Source organism: Rhinolophus ferrumequinum, chromosome 7, assembly GCF_004115265.2.
Source record: "Rhinolophus ferrumequinum isolate MPI-CBG mRhiFer1 chromosome 7, mRhiFer1_v1.p, whole genome shotgun sequence".
Lineage (NCBI taxonomy): Eukaryota > Metazoa > Chordata > Mammalia > Chiroptera > Rhinolophidae > Rhinolophus > Rhinolophus ferrumequinum.
Window position 1 is genome coordinate 10749316 of NC_046290.1, and position 22406 is coordinate 10771721.

General features: G+C 40.7%; 1 protein-coding gene across 1 annotated transcript in view; it reads right to left on the minus strand.

Annotated features, from left to right (window-relative positions):
- Positions 1-320: 320 nt before the first annotated feature.
- The window catches only part of MARCHF11 (membrane associated ring-CH-type finger 11), a 95291-nt gene continuing 73205 nt past the window's right edge, over positions 321-22406 (minus strand). Inside the window, exon 4 of the mRNA XM_033110778.1 lies at positions 321-981. Coding sequence (XP_032966669.1) covers positions 659-981 — 323 coding nt within the window. The 3' untranslated portion in view covers positions 321-658. The remainder of the gene's footprint in view (positions 982-22406) is intronic.

The following is a 22406-nucleotide window of genomic DNA, read 5'->3' on the forward strand; positions in this document are numbered from 1 at the left end:
GCCCTGCCTATGCAACATGTACTGGAGTAAAACTATTTTATTCCACTCATCCTTATCTTTTTATAAGCCCTTGGTACTGTTTCTGAAGTGAGAAAACAAGCCAAATTCCTAGAATTTGCATTCCTGATGACAGGTTATTTCATCTCAGCAAAAGTCACGGTCAAGTTTGCCAAGCAGCATGAGGCATGAGCAGTTCAGGGCAGAGCACTGGGAAGCACCCCAAGGCTGCACCCGTGCCAGGCACTTTGGAACCTGCCCATGACATTCTAAATAAACTCGTCCCCATTCGTGACACGTCTGAAAAATTACACATGGAGCACAAAGTTTGATAAAAATATATTTGAAACAAGCAAGAAAAAATAGTTTTGGCCTTAAGGGTAACTTTCATCATTTTTTTCACCAAGTAGAATTAAATTATATGTATAATGATTTCAAGTACCAACTTATAAAATACGTGATACATCAGAAAGCAAAGAACAAGAGGACTCTTTTATTTTTTTCAGAAAAATGTATTTGCAATTCAAGTGTTCATATAAAAAGCATAAATTTTAAAAAGTTCAGAGACGTGTGTGTTTCGACGTGTTAGGGTGTTGCCATTCATTGCAATTACATTCCAGAATCGGCAGGAGGGTCCGCGCTGCACCGTCAGCTACTTCTCTCACACGGAAGTCACTCTCATCACAACCTCCCCCGAGCTGTTCTCTTCTGACAGGTCTTCATGGGGCCGCATCCTATTGAACAGATGCAGTAACACATAGCCACACTGAAACCTTGGGGAGGTCAATTGCGTCGGGTGGACCAAATTCCTGTTCCGCAGCGCCGTCAGCGGCAGCCACAAAGTCCTGCTTGTGGAAGACTGTCCCCGGCTACTTTCTTCGATGTCTGTGGCTTTGTCGTAATTTAATACATCCCAGTGTAAGTTAACAGCTCGCCAGCGCTTAAATACTCTGTAAACTGAAGCTCCCTCATGAACAATGAGACCTAAAGTTCCAGGAGAAAATAAATAAATAAAAAACTGGTCATAATCAAAAGTTGGGAATGTTATTTTTATATACAATTAAGGAAGTAATGAACTAGTCAAATCTCTGTTACCCATTCTTTTTGTAAAAAGTATGGTATTTTGACTAATGGCAAGGCACTACCCGTATGACACAGGAATAGTCAATATTCAAGGAATAAGAATCCACTGCCATGCAGAGAGCAAAGGTATCTCAGATGTAATCTACTTGCTCCATTGTGGCTCAGAACATACCTTTGCTGTCATTGCCTTAGGCAAATCATTAGGTTCATTGATTCATTCGACATATATTTCTTGAGTGCCCACCGTGAACCAGACAATGTGTTAGGGGCTTGGTCCCAGCTGGCAACTTAATTGGGGAAAGAGACCATCTCCCTGGGTCCTAAAACAATGCCAGGAAGTATGATACAACTTTTTCTGTTATTCTTATTCTCCTCAACAATTCAACAAAAAGTTATCAAGCACCTACTTAAAAAGGCTTTATGTATATTATCTCATTTGGTTCCCACCACAGCCTCATGACATAAATGCGAGCATGTCCCCCATTTTACACGCAAAAACACCAAGCCACAGGGATGCTCTGGAACTTGATCAAGAGCAGACTAGTGGCGGTGGATCGGGAATTCAAACTCAGCAGGCTGGTTCTGGCTCCTTGGTCTTTGCTGCTGCGCAGGGAACTGGATGATCACACATTTCTGAGACAGTCTCAAGGAAATCAACTGGGTCATACAAGAAGCTTAGGGACCATAAACTGGCAGTCAGTAAGTCAGATATGATGCCCTGACACATGGCCTCCACCCAGATCCCACCACACCCTGTATTCTGCACACATTTACATTTCAGCATGGAGTCCAAGAGCTTCTGAATTTGTGACCCCCTCACAAAAAGGAGTCCCTGGGGGTTGGTTTCTTCAGACAGAAATGTGAGGAGGCGCTCCCTTTTTCAGGAGGTTGAAATTCCATTGAAAGTCAGTGGAGAAGCCAGTGAAGTCTTCTTTTAGAAGGAATATGGCACGTAAGTAGAATGCATCAGATGACACCACCACTTTTTAACAATAAATTGGAAGATGAGCAGATCCTACTTCCCTGGCATTCAGAATCTTGGGCATACGCCCTCAAGAACTTCTCATAAATGTGAACAAGGAAGCATGTTCAAAATGTTTATTTACTTATTTGTTTGGTTTTGAAGATAAAAAAAATCACCACAATCCTAATATCCATCCTTAGGAGAACAGATAATGTGTAGTGTGTGGATTCAAAGGACTATAGCGATGAAACAGTCACAGGAAATAACAGCAGTGAAATCTCAAAGCCACAATGAAAAAGAAATGGAATCTTCAGAAATAAATGATTGGAGTGAAAATATAATATACATTTTTATGGCTATAGATATATATGGTAAAAGTATAAAAAGACATGCCTGAGAATAATTATTAAATTCACAGTAGTGGGGAGGGAAAAAATGAAAAGAGATTGGGGAGAGACTTCAAAGAAGGCTTCCAACTGTATCTCTAATGTCGCATTTTTTTCAGCTGGATGGTGAGGATAAGGGTGGTCAACATATTATTCTGTATACATTTTTAATTATTCCTAAATAATTCATAATTTCAAAAATTACAGAGTTTATTAGAAAAATTGATCTAAAACAGATTGAGGAATAGACAACTGAAGCAGGAGAGACAAATAAGGAGGTTACCCCATAATATGTGAGGGGTAGAGTGGCAGCAGTACAGAGGGACAAAGTAATAAACTAGTCAGAGGAAAAATTGACAGGAATTATAATACAAAAACGGGGGAAAATTAGAGTCCCATACTTGTAAGGCTGAAGGAATAGGCGATTAAAAGCATGGTAAGAACAATGAGTTTTGAACATGCTTTTGTTGAGATTATTTCATCTTTTTGTCAGCTAAAGCAATATCAGCTAGGCAATGGAGCTATCCAGCCCTTGGAAAATCACACCTCCCTAACAGCAGAATTTAAGTATTATATCACTCCCTTACCAGGAGATCAGCTTCAGACCCGTGTGACTTAACAGCATTCAAGATATTGTCACCGGCCCCTAAAAATGCTATGGTCTAATAAATAAAAATGTCTTAAGCCCAATTAATAAGGAGAAATGTAAACATCTGTAATCACAGCAATGTCAAATAATTGTTATGATCAACTTCTTTTTCCTAAGGAATAATCAGAGTTGACCCAACTGATCAGATGATTTGGGGAAATAGCCACAATTAGAAGTCTCCTGTGAGATTTTTTTTTTTAATTTATTTTTAATTTATTGGGGTGACAATTGTTAGTAAAATTACATAGATTTCAGGTGTGCAATTCTGTATCACATCATCCATAAATCACATTGTGTGTTCACCCCCCAGAGTCAGCTCCCCTTCCATCACCATATATTTGATCCCCCTCACCCTCATCCCCCACCCCCCAACCCCTTTACCTTCTGGTAACCACCAAATTACGTTCCCCAGATTAATTTTCAAGCCCGTGGCCATCCTATGAGATTTTAATGGATGATTACATTATTAGCTTTCTGAAATCCCCGTAGCCAATGATTTAACTTTCTGGTTCTATTTTTCTTCCTTAAAATGCAATTGGAATACCTAATCCGTACATTCAGCAGCATAGTATGAAGATAAATTGTAATTCACCAACTATAAAGCACTCAGAGTTCCTCAAAGATGGCAATTATATAAATACAAGATATTATTATTAATTAAAAAATCAATAGTGAATCTACGTGGTGAGGAACATTCATTCACACTAATCACATAACTATTACAGCTTGTGACAGGTTCATTCTAGATAAGTGCAGCAATGCGGGGGACAGCTTTACCGGGGAAAACCACTAATTTTACAGAATCCTATTCTTTTTTATTATTATTATTGATTTCCTTTGGAAGGCTAGAAATCAGATCATTTGCTAGAGCTTAAAGTCACTTTCTGGGCATATATTCCTGGTAGTCCTTTTCTAAATACAGAAATCCACCCAGTGTGCAGAAATAAATCCCACAGATCTTTATAGCACATTTTGAACCTAATTTAAAGAGAGAGAACTACTTGAGGTTTTCATGAAGACATAGTGCTCTCGAATTTCCAGCTCCATGTGCTGTTTCTTAATTGCATTTCAAGTTATAAACGATGCTGAGATTGTGCTGTATTCCCCATGAGCATTCAGAACGACTCCTTTTCCCTGGAAGCTTAAATTTTACTGAAATAGGAGGAACCCCATCCCCTCCCCGAAGCTGTCCTCTGTAATGTACATTTTCCCCTTCCTTCTTTAAATGTTCTGGAGTTACAGCAAATGCCTTTTGTATTAGTGGTTATAAGAAGATATGACTATTCTGATCCTTGAAATCCAGGGGTAAGAATTCATTCGATTCTAGTTCATGTGTTGCAAACCCAGCTATTAAAAATCGTACAGCCAGCCTTTCTTACTGATGTTTGTTTGGTCTCTTGTTTCATTACTGAGAAGCTCACTTCTCCTAGTAGCTGTCACTCTCTGAGTAATACCAGTTAAGCCTTAAAAAAAAATTTGTTACCTTGACATTTCAGGTCATGAGAACAGGCTTAGATTTACTTTTTTGTCTATGTCACTAAACCTGAAGGGACAATCTATAATTTCTATAAAGTCTAAAGTATTAAATATTTTAAGGTACTTGCTTACATTATTAATGGCAGGCATGTCAGCAAGGTGAGATTCATGGGAATTTGGGCTTTTAAGAGTTGAGGGTGTGTGTGTGTGTGTGTGTGTGTGTGTGTGTGTGTGTGTGTGTGTGTGTGTGTGTGTGTGTGTGTGGTTTTTATCATTTCCTTGCCAGTAACATTTAATTGGAGCACCCCCTTATTGATATACAAAGGAACGTTTTTGTCAGGGAATAATCTTTAAAAACAAAGCAGGGTTAAATAGTTTCTGGCTTCATTGAAGTAAAAGCACAGTGTTTACGTAGGTAAAATATACCCCAAATTTAGATGTTAGTTGAAATTCTTATGTAGTAGTAGAAAATGAGGTCATTACCCAAAGAAATGATGGTGAAGACTGTCAGGTATATGTGTTCACACGCATGTGCACACACACACACGTCTATGTTCATTTCAATATAGACATGAGGTATGTTATAATTAACAGAGATTTCCAAAATTTATAGTCAAATACAAACAAATTTTGGTATTAATGACGAAAGCCACTAGTAAAACCATTTCATTTTTAGTGTTACTAGTCTCAGCTTTTGTCCTAATAAATTTGGTTGTTTTTAATAATTTAAAAGCCCAGTTTTTATCAAGGATCTATTTTGATAGCCCAGCACTGTGCTGCATGCTTTACATGCACCATTTTCATTTAATCTGGATGGCAACTCTAGTAGATACCATTACCGAACAATTTCACAGTTGAGGAAATTGAGACCTAGAGAGATTTAACAACTTGTTCAACATCATGAAGCTCTAAGAATCAGATATGAGATTGGAGCTCCAATTTATCTATTAGCAAACCTTAAGTATCACATTCCTACTCGTGCTAAATTTCTAATGGAAGGCAGTCCCTCCTAGTCATAGAATGATGACCAACTAAGAGACCTTGCTATGAACGGAATGTATCTATCTCTCCAAAATTCCTATGTTAAAGTCCTAATCCCTAATGAGACAGTGTTTGGAGGTGGGACCTCTGGGAGAGTTATACTAAGTCATCAGGTGGGGACCTCATGATGTAATTAATGCCCTTATAAAAAGTGGAAGAGATATGAGTTTTCTCTGTCATCCTCTGTTGTGCATACACCAAGGAAAGGCCATGGAAGGACACAGGGGGCAGACGGTCATCAGAAAACCAAGATGAGAGCCCTCACCAGACACTGAATATGCCAGTGCCTTGATCTTGGACTTTCCAGTTATTAGAACTGTAAGAAATAAATGTTTGTCGTTTAAGTCCCCAGTCTGTGGTATTTTATTACAGTAGCTCGAACAGACGAAGGCAGACCTTGTAGATAAATTACATCACCCTCATTTAAAATACGAGCAAATTAAGTCCTGGAGGCTGTGGTTTGGGCAAAGTTATACAGTCAGTTGCCATTGGTACTATCCTTGGGTGTCACTGCGCCTGTTACGTCTCTAGGATTGCCAATGAAACAGCTCTTCTCACCTCCCCACCCACAGGAGGGAAAAGGGTTGGAGAGCCTAATTTGAAGGCAACGCTATAAGTACTGAGAGCTTCATCTGGTAAGATGCACACACACTGAGCCTTCAAACAAGTGCAAGATCCTGGTGAAACCACAAAGAAACACAGGCTAAAGCCCTGTGTGCTATTCAATCAAAATGACTCATGGGAAAGAAACCTAAAGAACTCACGACTCACCGTGGATATGTGGCCAAAAAAGGCTCCTGATTGTGAAAATGTCCAAGATGTTCAGGTTCAATTTCACCATCCTCCCTAGCCTAGCTTCTTCCCTCTCTCCCTCTCTCTGAAATCCGCACATAACCAAACTCTCTCTATATAACCTTGTGTCATTCTGAGAAGTCAGCGTGCACCTGAAGAATGGGGGCTTTGGGTCCCATTTGATCCCGTTCAAGAACAGTTTAGAGTCAATCTCCTAAAGTGGCCCCTTTGTAACTTCTTAATTTTCACCGCTACTTGGTGAACGCTAGAGCATGGTTAGATCAAAGAGGGTCAATCAAATGAGACTTTGGCCCAAGATACCCATTGTTGCGATAATCCTTGCTAGAATGTAATAAAATGCATTAGTCCTCCTGGCACATCTTCCCAATTTACCCCAAATTTAAATGCCTAACAGTCATGGAAACTTGGATGTGAGTGTAGCAGCGATCACTTGAAAAGTCACTCCTCCATTGTTGAATCTTATTAAGATGAATCTTGAAGAAATTACCATAGTCATTATTGCTGTGTGTGCTGAATGCTTTGGGGGCTGAACAATGTATGGAGCTTAAAGAAAAAAAAAACAGCAATGGAAAAATATAAAACTTAGCGAGATGAAGACTGAAAGCAGTACATATGTTATCACAGAAGGCTCTAAGCTCACAAAACAAAGCTGTAGAAAACTGCTATCTTAAAAGCCAGGTCTCTGGGAACCATGATATCCTGATTATACATGGGGACTTTTGTGAATATGTATTTCCAATGTTTCCCATATCAGAACAAATAATGTAAAGAAAGATCCCGCACAAAATGCACTTATATCTATAAAAGATGGATTGATTTTCTACTATTGAGTATAAATTTTATATATATGGTCACAGAACCAAGTTAAGAATGGCAGACTGGTCATGTCAGCTTAAAGTTTAGGGGCTCAACACTCAAATCGATGGTAACAAAACCTGTGCAAGAAACATAAGGACAACAAGTTATTCAGAAACTTCTGAAGCCATGAAATCCTTTGACACCAGAGGCTGGCTAATTTCCAAATACGAACAATCTAACCTACCCCACCTCCAAAGTAGATCACACTGCACATGAAGACATGATTACTAAATAGCGAAGACCCTAAATGATTGTTTCTCTGAGAGCTCAGAAAAGAAAATGCACGGTGTGTGTCCTATAACCACCACTCTCCGTGTCGTCCTCTCTGCTGAATGAAATCGGCAGTCATCAGCCTGGAAGCAAAGGCATACTGGGCTGCATCTTCAATGCTGATGACATCACTGCCCGGGAATAGAACAAGATGGCAAAGCCAAATTCTAACAAGGATTACAACCTTTCCCTAACTTGCGGTGACTGAAGCAGCAGGTTCTGACACATAGGCTGAATTTGCTTCCTCACCTGCCATCCTTATTTCAGTTAAGGCCCGTCCCCTGAGTCAATTAAGCTGAAACCTGGGAATCACGTAGACTCCTCTCTATCCTCTTGCACTAAACTCTGCTAATTCTGACTGCTTAGCAAATCTGACATAAAAGCGTAAATCAGAGAATTCCCCGGAAGCAGCACTCTCCTACATTTGCATGAAGAACTATTAAACATGCTGCAAAATCCAGATCCTCTCATTTTTTCTCTGAACCACTCAAATTTAATCACTCTCTCCTACCTTCTACCACCATTCCACCCAAGAAATACCTGCACTGCTGCACTTGTATTGGAGCAGTTTGTTTATATGCTCGTGACCCTGGTCAGCAGTGTGCTCCCTGACGATAGGTACCATATTCCTACTTCAATGCCTGCCACACAGTAGGACTTCAGTAAATCTTTGCTAAAGGAGAGGGAGCCAGAAAGAAGACAACCGCCATCACTGGAATCTAAAGGATGACTAGGATGGACTTCATCTAGTTGTGACAGTGTTATCAAAACAGAAAAAGGTGTCAAGTATTGCTCTTTGAAATGTTAGAGTAATATCTTAAGAAACCAAAGACAAACTGAGACATGAATTCCAAGACTAGAGATGAAAAGGGTTTCATGGATCAGGACCCATATTTCATGACAGTGGACTTTGGACCTGGATGGGGGTGGGAATTGTGTGTGTGTGTGTGTGTGTGTGTGTGTGTGTGTGTGTGTGTGTGTGTCTTACAGGAGCAGAAGAGCCAAAATTATTTACAAGGATTTGTTTTCAGCCCCTATAAATTGTAGCAGCCTCCCCCACTGGCTTGTTGGCCTGGTCATCAAATGTTTGCCTGAATCAAACACTCATGAACCCAGAGAGTTACAAAATGACTGTACCCAGGCCTACAGCCTAAGAGGCAGATATGGATTCCAAGCAAAACAGGGAGGATAAAAAAGGTGCTGCCCATTCATCTGACCATTTGCTTTTCTAAGAAGCCAATCCATCCTCAATCAATCATTTAATGATTTCTTTATTCCGTAGGAGAGTCTCCTGATCTTCCAATTTCTAAACCCGCAGCACAAATCTATCATTAGCATATTCACAGAATATTCTTCAAAAGTTGAAAACTTTTTTATACAATTATAAAATATGTGATACATTAAATTTTTATAAGAGGATTAAAAGAATTCACTGGAGAGAACTGTTACATCATCCAAGTTTCTACCCAAAAGTACTTGAGAAGAAAAAACCAACACTATGGCTATGATTATTTCAATAAAAGAAATAATGGAATGAGCCCAACACTTTTATAGATAACAAAGATGTCTTGGAATGCTCGTAAAACTGGAAGCGTGGATTAGAATCAGTTTAATTTCAGTTGAATGCAACTTCACTTCTGCCCTTCAATTCCTGGGCAGGCAAAACACCTTGTAGCAACATTTAATGTCATGTACCCCACAAATCAGAAGTGGGCAAGCACAGTCACTACATTTCAAAATTAGAAACTATTGGGTCTGATTTAATCCAACCCCTTCATTCAGGGGCATGAGGACCCTGAGGCCCAGAGAAGTGACACGGCTTGGCAATGGGTTCTCAGCTGGCAAAGTGTTCTCTGGCTCCCGAATCAGAGCTAGACCCTTCATGCCTGGTCGAGCGTCCTCACTGCAAGAACTCAGACCACAGGAGCCACCCCTGGGCAAAGCCAGTCCTCGCGGTGTCTCTGGCCAAGAAATATTACACCGACCAAGAAACAGATAGAATCAAAGTCTCCTTTCCTGACATCAGAGGCTGGGCTCTAAGGCCTCGTCCGGCCTTTATCCTCCAGGGTGCACGGCAGCATGTGGACAGGAGATGGGAGGATTCCAGTGACCCTAACAATTTCTAAAAGCAAATTACTCTGCAAATCTCGCGGCAACAGTATTTGGTTAAAACCTATCAACCTCCATCTTCTGTGTTAATTAAAGCTTTTAGGATCAGGAATCTACTTTGGACACATTTCCATTCGTTTTCCAAGCTCTACTATATGGACTAAAGCCAGTTCTTAGAAGACTGACTATTAGTGGATTTTTCCTCCTGGGAAGTGGAAATAAACACCACTAATTTCCCCCTTTTCCTCCAATGGATAAATTGTCTTCTGCAAACTCACAGAACATGATTCTATTAATCTGCAGGGTAAACCACAAAGGTGCTTATTGTTTTATTTTTCAGGGTAAGAATAATATTTTTAAAAATCTAAACTGAAATATCTAATTAAATCCTGTTTATCATTGGGACCTGTGATAGGCTATTTCATTTTTCTTGGCCTTGTTTTTCATTTCTCTTAAATCATACAGGCAGTGGGCAAAAATTCTAAACAGAAGCTACCACCTAAGAATAAAATTTCTAACTCTTCGATTTCATTCACACATCAATCAGATTCATTTAATTAAAAATGTTAATGGAATTTTTAACCTGAATATTAAAATGCTCAGGCCTCCGGTGTTCTTAATATTCTATTCTGTGATCTCGCAACAAAATTCAAGGTTGAGATGTGATTCTTTATATAAATAATTCTTAAGAAATTGTTTCACTCAGACCAATGGAGAGAGAGAGATGGCTTTGGTATGGTGTATAAAATATTTTCCACTCTCTTTACTATTGTTTCTGTATGTTTCTGGTTGTATTAATTTAGAATAAATGAGTAAAGACTTCACAAAAGAGCTACATTACCTTGAGTTTTTAGGGGAAAAAAAATTCTCCATTTCTAATCTAAAATCAGCTCCTTCATACTTTAAGAAAAGTATTTATTCATGATGTCAGGTGTTTGAGACAGCAACTAAAGAAGCAGTTTTGCTTTTTTGAATAGACAATAGCATTTTTGTAAATTAGCCATTCAAGCTCAGCATAGAAGGAGGGATTTTTACCAAATAATAGAATTAACTGACTCACATAAATACACAGGCTCTGGAGGGCCAGGGTCCAGATTCCAATCTTGGGTACCTCTTCCGATCTGTATGACCTCGGGGAAACCGCTTAGTGGCGCTGTAGTTTTCTCATCTCTGAGATGAGAATGATAAACGTATGTACACAGGATAGGACTGTTATATATGAAAACGGAAGTGAAGGGCTTAGGTGTTGCCTGGATCACAGAAGACATGATCTTAGCTATTAGTGGAGATATGGTCTTTAAAACTGTATTTCCATGTATTTGGAAGCAGTTTAAAACATACATGGGTCTCATTTCTGTGGTTCCTCATGACCCACGAGCCTGTTACCTGCTCCCTGTCAGCACACCCAGACCCCTCATCCTCTGTATTGCACAGAAAAGCATCATTTAAGAGAATAATCATATTCACATATGCTCTTCGATAAAAAAAAAGTTCTTTGCTGCAAAATAGAACGAGGCCAGGAGACAGGTAACCAAGGAGGCAGGTGCCAGTTCTCTGGGTTGGTAGGTTAAGGAAGCTGCCTCTTCTTGTCACGGTTTCCATTATCACACAATCTACTTTGCCCTCTCTTCCAAGGAAACCTTTCCAGTCCCAAGTCGAGGTGGCCTCTTTAATAACCTCATTTCTGGTGATCTATGGATACACTCAGATTTCTCTAATATTGCAATTGTCCCCAAGTCTCAGATGTTTAGAATTCCCACCACCACTCTTCTGGAAAAGAGTCAAGTCACAGAAAGAGTAAAATTGCACGAACACACACACGTGCACACTTGTCTACAGAGTGAAGCCACCAGAAATGTCCCCTCCTGACTTCTCAGCCGCTCTCCACCACCACAGATTATGTGCACCCCGGATCTCCTCAGGCCCCCAGACCCACATGGACGACTCAGCGAGGACCTGACGTGCATAAGCCTTGCCCTCCATGTCCGGCTTTCACTCCAGCCTGGGCCTTTCCCTCCCAGACACGGTTCCAGCGGCAGGCTCTGAAACTCTATTGCTGACAGTCACACATGCTCTGCTTCTCACTCACCCACTTTCTTAACCTCAGCGCATCCCGTTCCACCTCCTGAAGACTGGGAGCCCTTGGACAGCACAATCTTTCCCCAGTCCACCAGCCTCTTTCTGGCCGTGGGTCCTTCCCCAAGAAAGCACAGCCCATCCTGTAATCCTCCTCCCACCGCTGGAGGTGAAAGGCAAGGTTGGGCTTGCTGGTGCCTTCCAGCAACTCTGCACACAAAACCCCATCTGAGCCCAGTGCCACCATTTCACCGCTCTGCACTTCCTCCTCAGCCCTGTTGGGTAACATTGCAGTCACACGGCCGTGGGGACTGGGGCCGTCCTTGCTCCCGCCTCAGGAGGGCACTTGATCATACCCAATGTCTCTGGGGTCAGCTTCCTCTCCCAGAGCTCTCAGCAGCTGAGCGTCACTTTGAACGCTGTCCTCAGACTCCTTTCCCCACACTGCGCCTTCTTTGTCTCAGCAGATGACCATACTACCTACCTGTCTGAGAAACAGGAGGTCTTTTGCAAGGGGGCCCTTCAGTTTATTCCCCCAGAGTGGCATATGCAGCCATCTCACAGATGCCACCCTCTCCTCCCACCTGCCCATCTCAGGGACACCAGGTCCCCCTGTGCAAAGCAAACCCTTCCCCCGTGTGCCCGGTTCTATTTCTGCATTCTCAGGGGCATCAAGCTGACCTTTCCCACCTGGTCTTCAATCTTCTGACTTCTCCTGAGTCTTTCTTCTCAGCACTTGCCCACGCCTACCTCTACCATTAAAACAAACAGGAACCTTTTTCAATTCCACACACCGCCCTTCTAGATTCTGCCCTCGTTTAACTATGTCCTTTTTCCGCCAAGATTTGTGAACTTACATTCTGAGCCCGTTTCTGCCTATCCCAGCCATTCTTAGGCTACTGCAATCGTGTCTATCCCTCCAACCCCCATATTGCCAAACCCAGGGAGCACACTTCGGCTTTTTCTCACCTCCTCTTGACAGGGCATACGGCACTGTTCACCACTTGTTCTTCCTCACCTGACCCCTCTCCTCTTTCTTTCCCTGCTCATGCTCCTTTCTGCCTTCTCTTCAAGTTCCTCTGTGTTCCTCAAACTGCCGCACATCTCACCAGAATCACTTTTCTTGCAGACACTGGTTTCAACTACCAGATACAAATCTCCCGCTCCCATTTCTATCCTGAACTCCAGACTCCCAAATCCACTTGCTTACTGGCCATATCTGCTTAGATCCCCCAGAAACTCTGCAAAAAGAAAATGTTCAAAAGGAACTTATCATCTTCTCACTTGCCTGTCAATCAGCCTCTGTTGGCCCCTCTCTGTTAGTCGCCCCACCTCCTCCCTACCTCCATTGAATCGATCACCAGCGTCTGATTAACCACTTTTAGTATTCTAATATTCTAACAGCTGCCCCTCCAGTCTGAATGGAGGCCTAATCACATGCCTGGATTATTGGAACGTCTTTCTTATCTTCTCCTGCGTGGCCCTCCTACGTCCTCCCCTTCAACATCCCCTGGCTATCTAGACCCTTACTTCAATATCAAGCTAACCAATCAGGTGCAGACTGCTGTAGGGGCTCCCCAAGCTTTCGGTTTGGTCCCACTGCCAGGTTCCACCATAGCAGCCCTCTAGATGATAAGGCCCTGTTTCCAACAAGTATCTTTTTTGCTCTTGTCACACACCAAGTTACATATGACTCCTAAAAATATTACATGTTTTCATGTGTTGACAAGTCAGACCCCCCTCCTGCTCTGTTTTAAAAGTCAGCTCAAGATTTCTTCCTCCCATAGACTTCACTGACCCTCCATTATGACCCTTAGACATTACTGACCCTCCATGATTAATCTTCCTCCATCTGCCCTCCCATATATTTCCCTCTTATTTCCCTCCCATATATTTCTCTCCCATATATTTCTTAAAAGTGAGCTCAAGATTTCTCCATCCCATAGACTTCACTGACCCTCCATTATGACCCATAGACATTACTGACCCTAAGTATGATTAATCTTCCTCCATCTGCCCTCCCATATATTTCCCTCTTATTTCCCTCCCATATATTTCCCTCTTGGAACTTTCCATGTTGTAATTGAAATGCATATTTCCCCGTCTCTCAGCAGCAGCCAGGCAAACCTTTCCTGCAGACAGTCAATATTTTAGGCTGTGTGACGTTACGGTCTCTCAAAGGTTGCAACTACTTATTGACAACACATGAATGGATATTTCTGTATTCCAACAAAATTTGACTTACGGGCGCTAAAATTTATATTTGTTGTAATTTTCATATGTTGCAAAATAATACTCCTCTTTTGATGTTTTCCAACCATTTCAAAATGTAAATACAGCATCATGGGCTGTACAAGAATATCCCTGTGCCTTTCATATCTCCACTCGGCACCCCAGGCTTTGGACACAGTAAATACTCAATGACTGTTGGCCCAATAGATGACTGACACCTCTTTGGCTAAACTGCCTCCAACTGAGAGACATGGCTGAGAGAGTCACACTGTTCCCTATGAAGGAAATGGAAGTCAACAATAACAATATATTTGGTCTGCTGCTTTGCTAATTATGCCAGTATTTCTCTGAAAGAACTTGAACTTTACAAGGTCAAATGAAAGGAAGGTGTTGGGTTGGGATTTCTCCCCCAAGGAGGCCTAAAGAGTTAATTAGCTTTTTTGAGAGACCATTTCAGGCACAGCATGAAAGGCAAGTAGCAAAAACAAGTTCCCTTCTATTTAATTTCCTGGGGTTTTAAAGGCAGCAATATCACTAATAACTAACGATGATAATAATCTTTAGAGAAATTGGTAAACATCAGTAGAATTAAGGCATAGAAAAACTTATAATTTGTATCTCCAGAGTAAAGAGATAATAACGGCCTTCTCAAAACATACAAAGGATAAAAATTTGGTTTTCCTCTACGAATTTTGAATTGCAAAGGTCTACTCCGCCTCTCCCTCCAAGGTGCCTAAGGAGAATGTGCTCAGAAATTAGTACCGTAAAGGACTCGAGGCTGGGGCTGGTATTGGAGGATAGAGTCCCGCTTGCATTTCAGGCTGACAATACTGCATCAGACTCTTTCTAAGTGAAGTTGTGGCATTTCCTAGGGTATGAAGCATGCTAAGATATTCTGAAATCAGGAAATAATGATCTGTGCTTGTAAAGGAATTCTACTCTAACAAATGACTCCAAACAAGCTAGCAGATCATGCAAATCTGGTGACAGTCATGGCTTCAGGGATGACAGAAGCTGCCAGCACGGCCAATCTCATAACACAGCCCTAAGACTGGCAGGAACTTTGACGGGAAACCCAGAGGGGCTCTGGGCCAGAGTAGAAGGTTTCTGCCATCCCTATACTAGCAGGTGGGCCAAGGTCAGTCTCCTAAGTAGCCAAATTGTGGCACGTGAGGGATGTACGTCCCCAGTCACATTATAGATCAGGAAATGGGAGGTGGCCGACAGTCTTCTTCTGTCGGAGGAAAAATTGTGATATGAAGATTCAACAAGGAAATAAATACTGGGCGAATCAACTTTTCTCGTTATTTTGCCAAACAGTGTTGAAGTTCAGCTTCTTTTTTCACAAGTCTATGATTCCTACAGGCTTATCCACACTAGTGCTTCCTGTGAAACTCAGAATAAGACAACGGCAACAACATCTCCTAGAATCCGCCTTCCACTGTAACACAGTGCCAACCTGGGCACTTAGGCAGCCTTCTGCACCCCAACTCTGTGGCTGAATGCTGACCTACTGCCATTCAGAGTTCTGCTTTCCTGAGAGATCCCAGTAGCTCAGAGCCCAGACTTAGTGGTGGTGGTGGTGGTGGTGCTGGTGCTGACTGGGGTGGGAGGGGGTGGAGTGTGGTGGAAGGTTGGATCTGGGCTCCTAATGTTTTGTGATGGAAAAAATAATCTATAGAGATTTGACGTTTTAGGATTAAACTTGTTGACAATTTCAAATGGGACAGGGCAGGTGTGGGGGTGCCGGTGGCTGACAGCTATCATCTTCACGCCCCACAGAGAAAGTATCCTCGATGTGGAAATGGCCATGTCAGGTCACACTGGTCCTGGCTCTCCTTAGGGAGGGCTAGGAAAGAGCTCACTCTATCAGATATCCGCAAACACCTGTGCAGGCTGGAAAGAGGTGAACCAGTGAACATGTGTGTTCTCTTGGTAATTTTACATTTTCACTTGGAACTATTTGATAATTTTATTTTTATCTATAAATATTTTACAGCTTAAAAAATGCTACCTCTCTACAATGACCCAAGGGGGCTGCACATTTTGCAAACCTGGCCACCGCTGCTCTTCCAAGCATATTCATCTATGTGGTCAATGACCCTGGACAGCTACGTAAGAACTGGAGGCTTTCCTGTGCCCTCCAGCAAACTCATTTTTTTCCGCTCTAAATTACAGCATATTTCCATTCCAATACTAATTCCTAACTCTTTCAGTAAATATGTTTTTCACCTAAAATAGTTTAAGAAATAGTCAAGTTCTGAATCATGCTGCGAAGAGCCAGAGAGCATGGAAATTTTTAAACAGCAGAGAGTCTAAAAGTCATTTATATTTGCTTGGAATGCATTAGGAATTTTTTCCTTAGTTGATTTACTTCCTTAATTATGCTTTGTTTGTGCTAATTTCTTTATACTTGAAAGCAAGCCACAGGAAGGAAGATGACCTGAAAGCACCATTTTAGAAGGAAACAACCTTGGTATTACATAGATGACAGGTCATCCATGATGGCAAAAGCTCATATGTGGTAATCGAGACTTTGATTATCCCCAAAACAGTTGTCAAACTTCTTCACTTTTCCTCATATAATATCAAAGAATTAGAAAATGTACATTTTAAATTTCATGACAATAAAATGTTAAGCCATGTGTTCCTTTTAGCTACTTTGCCTGAAGAAAAAAACAGCACAGTGAAGCAATATAAAAAGTAAGACAGAAATATTACCTTAGCTTTTAGAAATGTAAACATATGTCTAATATCATCAGCCTAAGACCATAAGAATATGTTGTATTTATTTATTGTTCTGAAGTTCTATAATGAAATGTGAATAAAAGTTACCAACTGGGAACTCTAAATAGTTTTCTTGTGTATGACCAAAGTTGCTTTAGCTAGACATATTACCAACTATGAAAAACAGATTTTTCTAAAGGGCTATACTAACAGCAATAAAATTTACATGAGTTTTTAAAATATTATTTAGATTGAAAATGTAAGAAAATAAAAGTATGTTGGAGAGTACGACATTTCTGCAGAAGGAGCATTTTTTTCAGTATTGACTATAATTGTACAGTGAGGAGAAGACATTTTGGTCTGATCTTCATTCCACTATATCTCAGGTTATTCTTCAAAATTCCCTAATCTCTGCAGCTCTCAAAAGCAAGACAGGATAAACAATCATATGATACTTTATTTCATTATTTCAAAAGAGCCCTGAGAAATAGTTTTGGCTCCTGCTGGGTGTGTGTGTGTATGTGTGTGTCGACCCTCCAGTCTGCAAGCTTGTGCTTTGCTTTGAGAAATAAAACAATACAGAGAACACGCAATAACAGAATCAGTACTTTAGCCGCAGAGCCAAGTGACAGAGAGAAGCAATTTTTCTTAAAGCAATTTCAGGAAGCACTTTCTACACACAAAAAGAGAGAGAATGAGGAGTGAAATCCCCTCGGTGTTAACAGTAACAGAAGACGCTGGCTCCGGAGCGCCTTAATGTGCTGGAGAATGCAGGGTTGAGGGGCAGTGGTCTCCGACCCCGGTCACCCTGCTGGATTGAATTTTTCAGAAAGAATACCTGGGTGCTTACAGCAAAGATCATCAGTATGTCCCTGCACATCACGTCTCCGGCATCCCTGAAGACATCCGGTGGGATGAGCTGTGTATACACACGGCCCAGTGTGGCCACTCTTATTTTCTTAGATAAAACTACCCCACAGACCTAAATAGTTATAGAATGGATTTTAAGAAAACCACTCTAGTGGTGTTAAGTATAGTTCAAACTACACAATATAGTTCAAACTACCAATTGCAATGTCAAAAAGTGACATCCACATTTGTCAAGGTGTGGGGAAACTGGAAATCCCATATATTAGGGGGAGGTTATAAACTGGTTTAAAGGTTTTTTAGGGTGCCAAATGTAACATGCACTTATTACTCAAACCAGACTTGCCACTTCTCGGAATCCTGCCTACAAAAATACATAACAGGATGTTCTTTGCAACATTGTCCCTAATGGCAAAAATTGAGAAAACCTAAACATCCGCCAGTAGAAGAAAGTTTAAGTATACATCTAATGAGGAAAGAAAGAGCTCTAGATCAGACTGTTGAATGAAGAAGACTGTTTGTTCAATAATAGGTCCTGCTTATATGAAAAATAAAATGCGTAAATGTGTCAGTACCCGGATCTAGAGGATATGCATCAAAACGTTGAGAGGGGACATTTCTGTACATGGAGTAAAGCAACAGAAAGCCCAGTGTGCGTAAAATGGTGTTTTTAAAACTTTATATATTTCACAATTATACGTACAAAAGGTGTTTTGTATTTGAATATGTATATATTTATGTGGACAATTAAGAAAAATTTCTAAAAGAACAAAAGGTTTTTCAACTTTGTAACCATAAACAGCTCCTTCCCTTAGTATCTCAGGGAAGATGAAAACATTTTCCAGACATGGATTTGGCACTACTTTATAGTGTTAATGAGATTAAGTATAAGCACTGCTATCTCTATTTCCGGAATCCCACTCACATAATAGGGTTTTAGTTCTAGCTCGTTGCTTCTACAAGAAACTGAGCTCACCTCTATTCTACCAGATACCAAAATGACTTGGTAACTACTCTCACTTTTTAGATGCAAGTTAATCAAATGACTCCCTGTCCTCACAGCCATCTCTTATCCCTCATCTTTTAGTCACTAATAAGCACATTCCTCTCATGGCCCAAACTTCCTTTGAATTACATGATCAATGGCAGCGAGGGCCTTCCATTTTCTCAATGTGCAAAGTTCGGAGGTAGGACCCAGACCCCGCGCCCAGTGCCTTCTGCCAGCATTTGCTCTTCATGCCTGAGTTTGCTAATCTTCCTGTGCTCAGGGTGCAAATCTTAGGAGGGAGCCAACGGGAGCCTCCTTTGGTTATTCTCCCTCAATGACTGGCCCTGGGCTACAGCATCTCAGTGACTTAACTCCATTATATTATTTTTCCTGGTGCACAACTATAGTTTGAATGCCGTCTATTTAAATACACAAAAGAGCTCCTCAAATATAAAGTTTTATCTTTTTGTACTTTCATTGCTTAAGGCACGTCTCCCTCTTATGGCTCTGTATACCTTTTGAGCACCACCCTCACCTTTAATATCCTTCCTTCCCTTAATCCTATTAAACTCATGCTCACTTTATTCACCTCTTGTGGAACAGTTTCTTTGTCATTAAGGAAACACAACCTATTTATACAGACAAGGTGAAACTCGTTAATCAAACTCTCGTGCATTTATAAATCCGTCATCTCAAAATCTGTCCAATATGGTCGCCAACTAGCCACATGTTTAAGTTAAATTTAAATTAATTTAAATAAAATTAAACTTAAAATTCAGTTTCTCATTCTCACTAACTACTTTTCAAGTGCTCAATAGCCGAAGGTAGCCAGTGTCTACGATACTGGAAAACACAGATATGCAACATTTTCATCACTGCAGAAAGCTCTACTGGGCAGGCTTGATTTAGGTATTTCAACTACAATAGTACCTCGACCCTTGGGAGAATTCAAAACTTTAATAGCAAGAAGAAACTTGGGAAGGTTTCCCAAGAAGGATCTTGGGAAATCAGAAAATGCAATAATTAATAACGAATGAAAGCAACAAACCAATACACTGTGTCTCGTTACAAGTAAATAAATTTCCCCAAGTAAATAAATTTTCTACAGATCTTTACATTTATTTTACAGCTTACTTTACAGCTATTTAACAATCCAATAATAATCTCCTCCTAAGTATTACATACACCTGGCTGGATTATAACATTTTTTGATTCTAGAATAATCTTCTATAGATTTTAAGAATTATTCTTTAAAAAGAGCATTTATGAAGCGGCCAACCTGCTCCTTCTCATTTAGGTATAAACACTTTTGAAAAGCTCAGCCGAACAGGAATGCAGGAATGTTTCCAACTATTTAAAGCCCTCCGAATGGCAAGCCAATATTTCATCCTCCACCGGTGACAAGGAAGCCATCTCCCATTTGCAAAGCATCTATTCATTTATCAGCCTACTTGGCTCTCACTGGCCCATGAAATCTGCCTGAAACTGTCCCCTCTCTGCACACAACACCCCAGCATTAATCTCTCCCTACTTTGTCTAACTACCATCTCCTGTGCATGGTTCCATAACTGTGAAATCCCACTGTATTCCAGTTACCTACTTACATGTCCGTCCTCCCCATGCAGGTGGAAGCTCCTTGGGGGCAGGAAAGCATCGGCTCTATTACAGCCTATGATCCATTTGGCGATTGGAAGCCTACCTGTATTTGCTTTTTTGACTATGGTAGTTGCCTAATTTCTTGGGGGAAAAAAATGAGATTTTTCTCTTGGCCCAAACAGACTAATTAATGAGATTGCTAAGTGAAATCAACAATATTGTTCAATCTGAATTCTTTAATATCTTTCAAAATATACAAATAAATCATTGAGTAATGACATTTAGGTTTGAGCCAAAAGACAATGGAGAGTATTGTCAATATTTAAAATTTAGATAAAGATTCATTCTCCAAAGTGTCTTCAGGAAAATGTCAATTGGTTTTTGTTCCTAAGAAACTTGACTTTGTAAAATGGGTAAACACCCAGATTTCAGAAGGGAATCCCAAATATGTCATATATTGTTGAAAGATCATTAGTTCATATATATAGTGCTTTCAAAAGCAGAATTCTAATAACCTTGATTAAAAGTATCGTGTTAACAATCAAAATTTGAGATACAATAACTCAAATGCAAGCTGTGAAATTCAGGAAAATGATTTCCTAGCCAGGAAATATATGGCCCTTTTAGTGCTATAATAATGTCAAGAAAGCCAACTGGAATTGTTTTTCCCTTCAGGTTGGATTGGGAATCCAATGGTTCTTTTGTTTTTCACCTCCCCTTTTAATATCAACGGAATACCACATCTTATAACATTTGAAAATGTTGAAAAACAAAACAAACACTATCTCTGAATTTGCTGAGGGATTTATAGAACAATTTGTGATTCTTCTTTATTTAGAGCATTACCCTAGAGATTATATTTGTACAGAGATTTAGAATTTCCAATTGCTTACATATGCATTATCACATTTAATGCAAATTGTTCATATACATGATTAGTCCAATTATCCAGGCAACATCTGCTCAGTTTACATATTATTCATGACATTTCCCTTCTTTCTTTTTGCCTTTCTGGCCTGAAATTTGATCATTTTCTCGTTTATTAGTCTTGTACTAGTGACAAAGAGAAAAGAAGATAAGGAGGGGAAATTCAAGCTGATCAAACTTTAAAATTTATAGAGTTCTCTTAGAAAAAAAATGCCTGTGAATATTGCAACTGCTCGCCTCATTAAGGCTCTAGTGAGCAGAGGCATTAAGTGAGTCACACTATTTTAATGTTTGTGACTTACTAAACTTCACTTAATCTACAACGTGTAATTAATAACATTATTTTATAATCACTATTTCCTTTCTTTAGGTCTGTGAGCTGGGACTGGTTATTCCCATTTTTACAGGTGAGAAAACAGGAATATGGACAGATGGAACTGATGTGTTCAAGCGGAGGCCAGGATTACAGGCTAAGTCATTTGACCCCAGTGCAGTACCATCCCCTGAAGTCAGCAGTGGTCAACTTTACGTGCATCAGAGCCTTGGGGGGGCTTGTGAAACACAGGTGGCTGGGGCCAAAGGTTCCGACGTGGCAGGTCTGGGGTGGGGCCTGAGAATGCACATTTCTATAAAGGGGCCGCAGGCTGCTGCTGCTGGTGGTCCTCAGACCCCACTTGGAGAACCACTGCTTTAAACCATGGCTGCCCCCCTCAGCTCTTTGTACATCCCACTAAGCTCTAAACCCCATCACAACAGGGAATGGCTCCTCGGTACGGTGTTGTCCCTCTCCATCCCTACCTCCCATTGCCAACTGGTCACCATACAGCACTGCACGACCGGTTTCCATTTCCTCATGGCATTAGGGATACAACAGATCGGGCGAAACATGTAAGTAACCTTTCATCGTAGGATCTGTTTAAGCTAAAATGTTTGATCCTTTTTCTCTTCTAAGCCCCTGAATCTAATGTGAAACAAAAAGACACAGGGCAGCAAGGAAAACTGTCCCCAAGCCTCCACCCTTCCAAGGAGCCCTTTGCGCCCGTGCAGAATCTGAGTCACCACGCCATCCATGACGTTAAGACCTCCAGGTGTGCGTCCTCTCCCCAAACACAATTATCACCAACCCCATCAGTCAATACTATCCCAGCTTTGTGAAGGGAGGCTGATTTGCTCTGATTCCTTAGAAATAAAGGTCTGTCCTTATATTGCCCACTCCAAGTAATTTCTTCCACTCCTCCTTCCTTTGCATTGCAAAATATGTCACTTTACATGGGCATTATCCTGTTAATTTTTTCAGAGTACTTGGGAATACAGATGCTCTGCTTTGGGAGAAAAGTGGCCAGATTG